Source organism: Drosophila mauritiana, chromosome 3L (assembly GCF_004382145.1).
Source record: "Drosophila mauritiana strain mau12 chromosome 3L, ASM438214v1, whole genome shotgun sequence".
NCBI classification, from domain to species: Eukaryota; Metazoa; Arthropoda; class Insecta; order Diptera; family Drosophilidae; genus Drosophila; species Drosophila mauritiana.
In genome coordinates, this window is record NC_046669.1 from 5,636,574 (window position 1) to 5,647,314 (window position 10,741).

At 46.4% G+C, this 10,741-nt stretch overlaps 2 protein-coding genes across 2 annotated transcripts; both read right to left on the reverse strand.

Moving 5' to 3' along the window:
* Positions 1-2,153: 2,153 nt before the first annotated feature.
* Positions 2,154-6,356, reverse strand: LOC117139947 (E3 ubiquitin-protein ligase Bre1). The gene is made up of 4 exons (XM_033302635.1): positions 6,246-6,356; positions 4,877-6,029; positions 3,874-4,763; positions 2,154-3,821 (listed from the first exon to the last, which is right to left on the reverse strand). The coding sequence occupies exons 2-4, from the start codon at positions 6,020-6,022 to the stop codon at positions 2,723-2,725; spliced, it is 3,135 nt and encodes a 1,044-aa protein (XP_033158526.1). The 5' UTR covers positions 6,023-6,029; positions 6,246-6,356; the 3' UTR covers positions 2,154-2,722.
* Positions 6,357-6,596: 240 nt separating this feature from the next.
* On the reverse strand, positions 6,597-8,757 carry LOC117141659 (tektin-1). The gene is made up of 4 exons (XM_033305249.1): positions 8,599-8,757; positions 8,306-8,486; positions 7,725-8,237; positions 6,597-7,329 (listed from the first exon to the last, which is right to left on the reverse strand). The coding sequence occupies exons 1-4, from the start codon at positions 8,750-8,752 to the stop codon at positions 6,750-6,752; spliced, it is 1,428 nt and encodes a 475-aa protein (XP_033161140.1). The 5' UTR covers positions 8,753-8,757; the 3' UTR covers positions 6,597-6,749.
* Between the last annotated feature and the right edge of the window lie 1,984 nt (positions 8,758-10,741).

Here is a 10,741-nt window from a genome sequence, read left to right on the forward strand (position 1 = left end):
TGAGAAAGATTTCCCTTCGCAACCTTGGTGGTTAAGTGAAAAAGTCCATTTCATTAGCATTTGGCTATGTGGATGGCTGGACCATCAATTGTTGCAAAACTTCAAATTATCTTTTGCATTCTTGACCATTAAGTTTTGCAAAAAGTTGATATAATATTAAATGCTTACTAAAATCTGTATAAATCTCAACTGCTAGTTTTAAAGTAGCTCATTGACTTTTAAGTTAGGCAGAATTGTATATTAAATATAAATTAAATTTAATCTTGGTTGCTGCATCCCAAAAAAATACATAAATCTCTAAAAGAAAGGCGCTTAAATCAATCAGTTTAACCCAAAGTGTTTACATCCTTTATGTAAACTTCCGTGTTGGTATCTCCTGTACTCTTGCGACCCGGTTATTCCCCGATTGCAGCGATAACCTTCGCTGGTGCCCCTGACCAGCACGGATTGACCTACTCCAGCGCTCCGCCGGCGCAGGCAGATCTTAAACGGATTCGTTATGTTGGTAATAACCGCACTCGCTTCGCCAAGTGCTCGGTGTAATGTTGCTCACTCATCGCTGGCACGATTTTAATTCCTCACTCTTTTTACATTTATTTTTTCGTTTTCGTTTCATTTTCCTCATTTTTTTGTTTCTTTTTTTAGCCTGGCTTGCCGCATAACGAGTTTACGGCGCAGATGCCCCAACAACCCGTCCAATTGCTCCACATCAGCTGATAGCTGGTTACCTACCAGGTAGCCCGCTCATAAAGATGCCGCCACCTCTCGATGCGAACAATAATAATAATTTTTAATAAACACATTACATGGCGCAAAGCGGACGAAACAATTTGCAATTTCTGTGAATCGAGGGGGGTACATTTGGTACAGCTGGATTGGGTAAATTTTTCGATATGTCAGTGGTAAAACCTTTTTTCGAAATATTCGGCCGTGCAAACAAACAAGCCTCACTGCCCACAAGATTTTACGGTGCTTTTGTGATTTTGGTCTTAGCCATAATTAACAGCGAAGAAAATCAACGGCAGTGCTTAATTATGGTTTCGAAAATGAATCGAGTTCCAGCATACACACGCACATTATCCATCCTTACATTCTCTTTCTGGCTGCTGGCTATTTTCGGGTCTTTCTTGATCCGCCAAAAATGGCAGATGTTTGATTTCGTTAAAAATTTGCATATCATTTTTGGGGATTTACAGAACAATAATTTATCATCTAAGCTTTTTTAGGGCATCGATGAGGGGGCTATTTGGCCAATACGCAATACACACTTTGTTGATACTGGCGCAGTTACCACGAGCCCACTTGCCCAAGGTAAATAAATTCTTGGCTCACTTTTGGTCGCCGAATTGCGTCAGCTGTTAATTATAATTGCACAAGACAATATCGCTGCTTTTAAGCCATTGTAATAAATACTAGGTAGCATAATTACTGGGGAATGGCCAACTGGGCTGTTCTGGCTAATTGGAACCTAACACGGCTAACTTAAACTAGATTCGCCGGCAAAAGTGTAATGCAAATTAGACCTTAGATAATTGCTCAAAAGACTTTGGTCCAGTTGAACGCAATTAAATATTTATAAATAGAAAATAGGCAACGACAATTGCCAATTTATACCAGTTGAGTTAAATGAACCATTAGTTTCATGTAACTATGTTTTTAAAAATGAAATTTATAATATTAAAAAATAAGATGTAATGTAATGTAATGTAATTTTGTATCTAAATATCGTATTTTGCTGTAATCAAACTGTTTATATATAAAAATATAGTTATGGCCACAACGCTTATGTGCAATTTCTACTTTCTGTAGAGAACAAAATACCAGCGTAGCTTTTCGAAACCCGATAACCTGTTGCGCGCCAACGGTTACAGGTTTCAGATAGACATCGATGTTATTAACATGAGTGCGTGGGTGCTAACAGCGCTAACAGGTGGATTTCATGTAGAGAGATAAAATGGATTGATAGTCACGATTTCTGATCATTAGTTTCTTTATTCGTTAAACAGTACACATAAAGAACGAACACATTTACATACAAACAAAAAACAATCAAAACTCGTTTTGTTCAGCTGAACAACAATTTTCGATCATACATTATTACAATTACTTATCAATTATAACCAAGTTAGCAGCCCTTCAAAGCAAAGCGCGACTTTTAAACGGATTCTCCGCCAAGTTTATACAATTGATATCTATGCTACGTTCGATCATTACAATAGTAGTAGTTAACTTAAGATTAGAATATGCTTAATGCTAACTGAATGCAAGACAAAGAACCTACACTTATGTATATGGGGTATCTGAATAACTCGGGGCATGCTAAACAATAGGTTTTAGCCATTTATTAGTGTTCGTACATTTAGTTTTCAAATTAAATCATTTAAAAATAGTTTGATTTACAAAAACTAGAAGCTACATAAAAACCGCGTGACGATCTCGCGGCACTCATAATGAGATGCTTTTGCTTGGCGCCAGAATGAACAAATTCAAATAATTGCCATGGGGAATCTGGGAGGAAAGTTATTCGGAGACTACTTAACCAAATATTAGTACGTATGTAATATATGCATAATGAATAATAATCCGGCATGAATGTTGGGTGTGTGTGACTGACTGTCTCTGCTTGGGTGTGCGGGAGAGGTGTGTGCCGTGGGTGGATTTGTGTATGAATAGGACATGACCGGAACGTATCTAAATTATCGTTACGGGGTCTATCGCTTATCTACTGCAGATATAGCCTATGATAATCGTTGGCGCCGAAGGCGCAGTTGCATTTGGGACACTTCCGCTGCCGCGTTTCATACCTTGTGCGCAGGCAGTCGTAGCAGAAGACGTGGAAACACTTTGACAGGACAGCATCCTTCCGCTTCACCTTGCACGAGGGACACGTGAGCGTTTCTTTGTATTCGCGGATCTCCTCAATCATCACCTCGTCGATGGTGGTGCCCGACATCTCCATCTTCTTCATGCGCTCCGCCTTGCGTTTAAACTGCGCCAGCTCCTCCTGCAGCCGCTTGGTCTTGTAGGCCTCCGCCTCCAGCGAACTGGTCTTCTCCGCCACCACTTGCTGCGCCTCCTTCATTTGCGCGTGATACTTTTCCAGATGCAGCTTGAGGTCCGCTGCCGATTGCGCCGATTCAATCGCCTTGCGTTTGTGCATCTCCATGGCTTGCTGCCGCAGCATCAACTCTTTCTCAATCGACGCGACTGTGGCCTGCAGGCTGCGTTCCTTCTCCTCGAGCTTTCGCAGCACAATGTGCATGGCTTCGATTTGCGTGGTCGCCGTCGCCATCTGATCCTCCAGCACGGTCTTTTCCTCTCTTAGAAGTTTGTGCAGCTGGTTGGCCTTGATGCGCTCCGACATTAGCTTAAAGTTCGCATCGTCCTTCTCCCGCAGCTGTTGTATGAGTCGGGAGTTCTGCTCCTGCATGTCCTCGAACGCCTGGCCGGTAACCTCCATCTCGTTCAGCAGTGCCTCCTCTTCGTGGGAACCGACAAAGGGTCGCGTGTAGTTCGCTGTGCCGGGCGCTCCACTGCCCCAAGAATTATCCGTGGGCTTGTGGTTGGCCATCTGTTTTTGCAGCTCGTACTTCTGCTCCTCCAGTTGCTTAATCTTACGTAACGCCTCCTCGTCGGCCAGCTTCTTCCGTTCCTCGCGCTTGCTTTCCTGCAGCTTCTTTAGCTGCTGGCGGAGCTCCTCGATCTCGGAGCGCAGTTTCTTTTCGGTGGCCATCAGCTGGACCTTGTCGCGCTGATCCTTCGATACGCCTTTGTACATATCCAGCAGGAGTTTCATTTCTTTCTGGTCGTTCAGCGCTTTTCTGTAAATCAAACCATGTTAAATAGATAATCGTAATTGCTGAACAAACTTACTTTAGTTGCGCCTTCAGATCCCGCACCGCTTCACTTTCCACTGCCTTCACATCCTTGGCCTTGACACCATCCTTGGAATCCTTTTCGTTTTTGACAGGAACTGAATTGGTAGCAGAACTTGTTGAGTTTCCGGGTCCAGGGGAATCCTTCTTCTCAGCTGCCGCCGCGTCTCCAGAACAAAGCTTCTCTTGCTTAATGCCGTCCTTTACGTCCTTACCACTGGCCTCGTCATCAGCTTCATCTTCAGCCGAGATGTGGTTCTCCTCCTTGATGGCTACGTTGGTATCGTTGCCGGAATTCGTTTGGTTTGTTTGTCCACTGGCAGAAACGTTGTTCGAGTTCTCCTCCTTCACACCTGTAGAGTTCTCCAGCTTGATTTCTTCGCCAGCCGCACCAGTCGCCGCCTGCAACTTGTTGCCTTCGAGTGTTGCTAGTGCATCGGCGAGTTCCTGACGCAGCTTCAAGTTGTCCGTGGACGTGTCCTTATACTTTCGCTTGTAGCGCTGCACCTCACCCTTTAGTTGGCCATTGTGGTTTTGTAGAGAGGTGATCAGGTGGCGCATCTCGCGATTGATGGGTGCCGTCTGCTCGTTGGCTGCCATGTTCTGCTCGAACTCAATGCGCAGCGCTTCATACTCCTTGCGGATGAGGGCTAGAACGTCCTCCATCTGGATCATCTCGCTGCGTACCTTCTTCTGGGCAATAAGTTCCTCGCTCTCCATCACTTCGATTTGTCGCAGATGCTGGTTCTTGCTCGTTTGCAGCTGGTTTCGGGTCTCGTCCAGCATGGTCTTTATCTGCATGGACTCGTTGTAGAGCACGGAAAACTGGCTCTGCAGGCACTTGTACTCCGTGGTTTCCACAATTACGGATTCCGGTAACTGTCGTATCTGGAATGGATTTTAGGGATGAATCAGAATAATACAAAAAAATATAACCTAAATGACTAACTATAATTAGCAATGCTGCAGGTATGGTAATACATTATTCATTCAAAACTTACATCCATTTTGAGCTTCTCCACCTCCTTAAGGGTTTCGCGATGCGTGGCGTGGAGCTTATCCAGCTCCTGCAGTCGGTTGTTGGCCAATTCGCGGTACTCCTCCAGCTCCTTTTGCAGCTCCTCCAAGAGCTGGCTATTAACGCTGGTGGTCGCGCCGCCGCTGCCTGTGGAAGTGGGTGTCTTGGCACTATTAGTGCTCTTATTGGGATCACCGTAAATCTGGTGGTAGGCCTTCAGCTTTTCAATGGCCTCGGCCAGGTGGTTCTCCAGTTTATCATTCCGGCAATGGATCTTCTCTAGGTCATATTGCAGTTCGTCTATCTGGTTCTTCAGTTCGGCGTTCTCCGTCTCCTTGGCGGTATGGGCGTCCTGGTACTCCTTCATCTTCAGCGACATGGTGTGGAACTTCTCGTGTAGCGAGGTATTCAGATTCTGCAGCTTGTGGTTTTCGCTCATGATCTCGATGTGCGTTTGCTTCAGGGTTTCCTCTAGCGCATGGACACCGGCCGATGACGTTGTCGTCTCCGCATCGCCGCTGGCCTGCTGCTGCTCCTCCTCGCCGCCAGCCCCCGCTCCTGAACCGGAGCCAGCTGAAGCCAGACTATCACCTTTCAAGACATGAGTTATCTTTTCATTGCGTTGCATTAACCTATCAATAACCTGTACGATCTTGGCCACCGCCCTTTTGGACACTTGGACGCGGTTGGCCAGCTTCTCGTCCAGCTCCTCCTTGTCCCAGGTGGACAATTGGGCGAGAAACGAGGTGGTCACCTCGTTCTCATTCCGGTTCTCCAGTTCGTCGGCCGTCTCGGCATCGAAGCGCTGCAGCAGGACTCGTATGTCCTCGTTCAGCTGATTCCAATACCGATTGACCACGTTTAGCACGGCGTCGTCCTGCGTTTGCCGCTTTTCCAGCTGCTCAATCCGATGTCGCAGCTCCGCCTCCGTTCGCATCCGCTGTTCAATGCGCTGTGCGAGCTTCTTGTTCTGGAACTCCAGCACTTTGATGTCCATCTCCTCCAGCGTGGACACCGGCCCAATCAGATGGGGCTCGAAGTGCACCTTCTTGATGGGCGGCTGGCCGGCGGCTGCGGCGGCCACCAAGCAGCTGCTGCCGGTGGCGTCGTCGGCGCTCCGTTTCGACATCCTTGCACTGCGGAAAACAAGACAGAGATGTCGAATAGGACTGATTTCAGTTGTAAAAACAATTGGAGTGTTGAAAATTATTGATTTGCCCATTCGTGGCTGTACTCCATTTTTTTATCGTGTGCGGTGGAGGCGGTGGCGGTAGAGGCGTAACGCTCCCGCCACTGCCAGCATCGCCATGCCTTCGGTGTACTTAAAATCTTGAACATGGTGAGCCACTTACCTTAATCTCGGGTTTATACACTTTTAACTTAACATTAATTAAGGTTTTCTTTTGCTTTTCTACGTTTTGCCTGGCTTCATCAATATCGAATGCGGGCTGCGGTCACACCTGAAATTTTCACAGCAGCACGGTAACACCATTCACAATACTCCCTCGCAATTGCGTTCACGTTATCGATAACTGTAAGTCTGCGCTTAGCGGTAAATATCGAATAGAGGCAGGTAAAACTAAAAATACTAGATTGAAAGCGGGAAATTTAAATTTAAGAAATTTATGCAGAAGAAATATATTATAACCTATTTTGAATAAAATGAACAATTTAATAACGCATTAAAAAGCCATAGTTTTGGTAACTGGAAATCGAAAGTGAATTTCAATTTATTAAGTAATTTGGGATCGAACACGAAATGCACATGCATCTAATTAGATTTTAATTTGATTATTGGTGGCTGGGCTGTGTGGCGACTACTGGACTGGTGCTGTACTGGATGTAGTGCTGCCCGACTAAAATGTTTGGTACTTCAGGGCCTGTCGCAGGGTCATGCAGTCGACCTCGTCGATCTTGCAGGTGTTCGCCTTGATGTTGATCTCCTCCTCCTGCATCACCTGGACGTGCATCAGGTAGCGCATGGATGCCTTGTTCTCGTTCAGCTTCTGGTTGAGCTTGCACACGGACGCCTTCAGCGCCTGCAGTTCGTTGTAGAGCGCATCCTGGACCATGTCGCAGGTCAGCTCCAGGCCAGGGCGGTGGGCGCGATTGCTGAGCCGCGTCTGGCACAGGGTAATGGCCCGCTGCTTGTCCATCATCTCCTTCTCCAGCTCGGTCATGTTGCGCTGCACCTGATGGATGTGGTCCATGGTGTCCTTGTGCTTGTTCTCCAAACACTGCTTCACGTGCTTCGTCTCCGAGATCCTTCGCTCGAAGGCCTCGTTGGTCCTGTCCGTCTGGTTCTGCATGTCCTCGCACACCTGCTTCAGCAGCAGATCGATGTAGGCCCGCAGCTGACCGGCGGACACCAGCGCCTTGGCGTTGGCCTCCAGATTCTCGTACGTCTGCGCCTGCCACTCGGTCAGCGAAAATTGGCTGGGGAAGGAAGAGAAGGGGTAAAGGCATGATGGAGTCATGGCAACTATCAGGTCGATTTAAGTGGTTGCAAATAAATCACTTAATTCCAATGCACTGAAATAGTCCCAGGACAACTCTTTCCAATATCACCTAGGAAACTGCGGTTTCATTGTTAGGTTTGACCTTCCTCAATTTCATTTCTAACTGAAAAGAGGAACAACTACTTCACTTTGTAATGGAATTTGTAAAAATCAATGTTTATCCTTTTAAACTTCTTGTACTAATGAACACCGAATTGAAATACCCTAACTAACGCTTAAAAGTGAAAGAACCAATATTTACTACTTCATCATTCCCTAAAAGGAAACCCCTTCCTTTGTGATTGACATGCAACCCAGTTTGCCAACACCTACCAATGCTGTTTGGACAAATCCTGTCCCTTAGCCAAGTCGTGCTGGAACTCCTTGAGCTTCAGGTTCTTCTCGTCGATGGCCAGTGACTTATCCTTGGCGGCCAGATCCTGATCGAGCAGATAGATGGCGGCGCGCAGCTTGCGGATCTGCTCCTCGGCTTCCTTGAGGGCGGCATCGGCCAATCCCTGACAGCCCTTGATCACCTTGAGCTCACGGCGCAGCGAGCGGTCCACCTCGTCGTCGCACAGATCCACACCGATCCGACCTTCGCGAAGGATCAGGCACTGCTTGCAAATGGCCAGCGACTTGTCCTTCAGGAACTCGATGCAGTTGAGCACGCGATTGCGATAGGTGTTCAAGGCCTCATCCTCCAGGGCGGCGGTCTTCTTCTGGCGATTCAACTCGTCCACCAGGAACCGGATCTCGCTCGTCCGTTCGCGCATATGGTGCTCCACCTCCCGTTGCCAGTTCTTGGTGGTGTCCTTCGTTTCGTCCACCACGCGACGCGACTCCCTGCATAGAATAGGGTCACCAACTTGAATCCGCTCCCAATGAATCCGCCACCCGCCCGATATACTCACTCCACGATCCGCTCGGCCAGCTTCTCCTGGTCGCAGGTGATCCGAAACTTAATCTTGTTGTTATAGTCCCAGTCCTCCTCGGAATATCTGGGCGGACACTTGGCCACCGGACCCAGGTGCTTCCCGGCCAGCTGCAGGCCGCTGATGCGGCGCGACTTCAGGTTGGGCAACATGTTTCTGTCTAGGATTAGGTGCGGTTAAGATTGCATAAGAAGTATATAAGAAATGTATGCAGGAGCGCTGGGTAAAAAGTGGAACTGTCACTGCAAATCTCTACACTCGATTGTACCCACCTGGCACACTTCTCTGGAGACCGGGCAGGAAATCGTATGTACCTGGCTGGTTGGCTGCCTGGCTCGGAATCTCGGCCGGAGTCGGACGGAGGAGCTTCGCTGGCGACCTGAGTGGCCTGCCCTCCGCTCCCGCGGGCATGTTAAATCGATTCATGCTAGGGAATTTACGGTTGCCTAGCGGTATTTATTGTTATGTTGCTGACTAGACCCAGCTCCCACCCCCCAAAATTTAGCATACACTGCACAAAAATGGGGTGTTTAAAGTAATACAATGATACATCTTGCATGATAAGATAAATTGATTATTGAGAAAGCACATAATGCCCCTCTTTTTCAAATTGTAGAACGATATATTATTCTACATGTTTTCAGTTCCCAGCCTCCCTTTCTCTCAGTGTACCAATGCCATACGACCGTGTGCTTGTGCTCGTCCAATGCGCTTGTGCCGTGTGTCACCTGGCAGTCAGTCCAATTGGGCACACAGCGCTCAAATCCGGCGAAGGAGCCGCCGGCGGTGCCGCCAACTGCTCCTGCACCTTGCGGTCCCGTCTTACGGCATGTCTATAAATAGTTTTCCACCTCGGGGGGATTCCCCCTTTCGGCCGGCGGCTGCTCCTCCTTGATCGATTTATGCTAACATACTTTCGCTTTTGCGCCTCCGTCTTTTGACTTGCAGGCGGCCCTTCGAACTTTTTACTTTATTGCAAAGTTTTTTCCATTAATTATGCTAATCAATTGCCATTTGCGTGCCCAGGTGGGAATGGCTAAAAATAAAGAAACGTCGATGATTGGTTTTGGCATTTAAAATGGCAGTGTAAGAAGGGCACTAGCATAAATAGAACCCACTGAATAAGGGGGGAAAAAAAAAATCTAATCAAACAAATAATATTTACATTTCAATTTCCTTTACAAACTCATAAAATGTTTAAAACTTAAAAGGTATGTGTTAATAAAGGGAAATTTATTAATTAGTTCCCGTCTCCATTGGCTCTCAAACCTCCTCGACACAGTTTGAGAGCCGCTGACGAGCCCCCATTTTGGTTGACGGCGCTTAAAAGCTCCCAAAGCTTCGCATCGAGACCTCCAAAACAATCATTCCGTTTATATTTTTTTTGTAAAATTAAGTTTTAATATATTACGATACACATTTGCCATATACATCTTTTATATCCACATAGTCGCATATACGCACTGCGCTTACAGCTAAACGATAGAAATGTACATTTTAATTAACTAGGATCTCTGGCTGTCGACGTTGTAATGCTCGCTTTGTATCTTTCGGATTCTCGAGTTTCGTATTTCGTTTGGCTTCAACGATCTTATGGCTTGTGGCAGCTCTCATCCAGAACTTCTTATTGACTGGGCTATTTTGGTGTGTGTGCAATTAAAGCCGCTTAAGTGGGCTGTCAACAGATCTGGCCACGCCCCCTTCGGACAGTACTTCCGCCTACGAAATTCAAAATAACTATAATCAAGCCTGTGTGGTTTTTTTGTTTTTCATGGCTTATGAACAGTGAACTTTGGAACTCTTCGAATTCTATTCTGTAGCTTCTTCTCGGGGATGAGTTCACTGGGGATTTTTAGGTAATTAGTTAGTTCACCAGCTAGCTCTGGACTGTACACTTTTGGGGCACTTGGCCTGAACCGGAACTCGGTTCTTGGAGGAGCTGCACAACTGCACCCTGGCAATGTGAGCTCTGAACGGCAGATGGTCTGTGCTGGAGGATCTGTTTCAATTGGTTAACTTGGCTATCTACGAAATTGTGTAACGCTCTGCACTTAGTGTTTCTGCTGTTTTGGTTTCGCCCATGATCTTGGGTCTGGTTTAAATTCATTTACTTGCGATTTGTTTGTTTATTGTAGTTGGTAATATAATTTGTTGCTAGTTTCTCGTTTCGTTACTTCTTGCTTCCTCTTGTGTGTAGGCAGTGTTTCTTTCATAATGGGTTATTTGTTCGATAGATATTCTCTTCCGGTTCCGGTTTCCCTTTTTTTTCTTTGTTGTTTTGTTTTAGATTTTTGGTTTTTACATATTTCTTGGCTTTAGCACATGGCTCTGTTATGTCTACTAACAATGAAAATAAGACATTTCCGTCCACAAATGAAAACAGTTTCATTTTTGGTTTTTGTTAGGGTTTTTGTT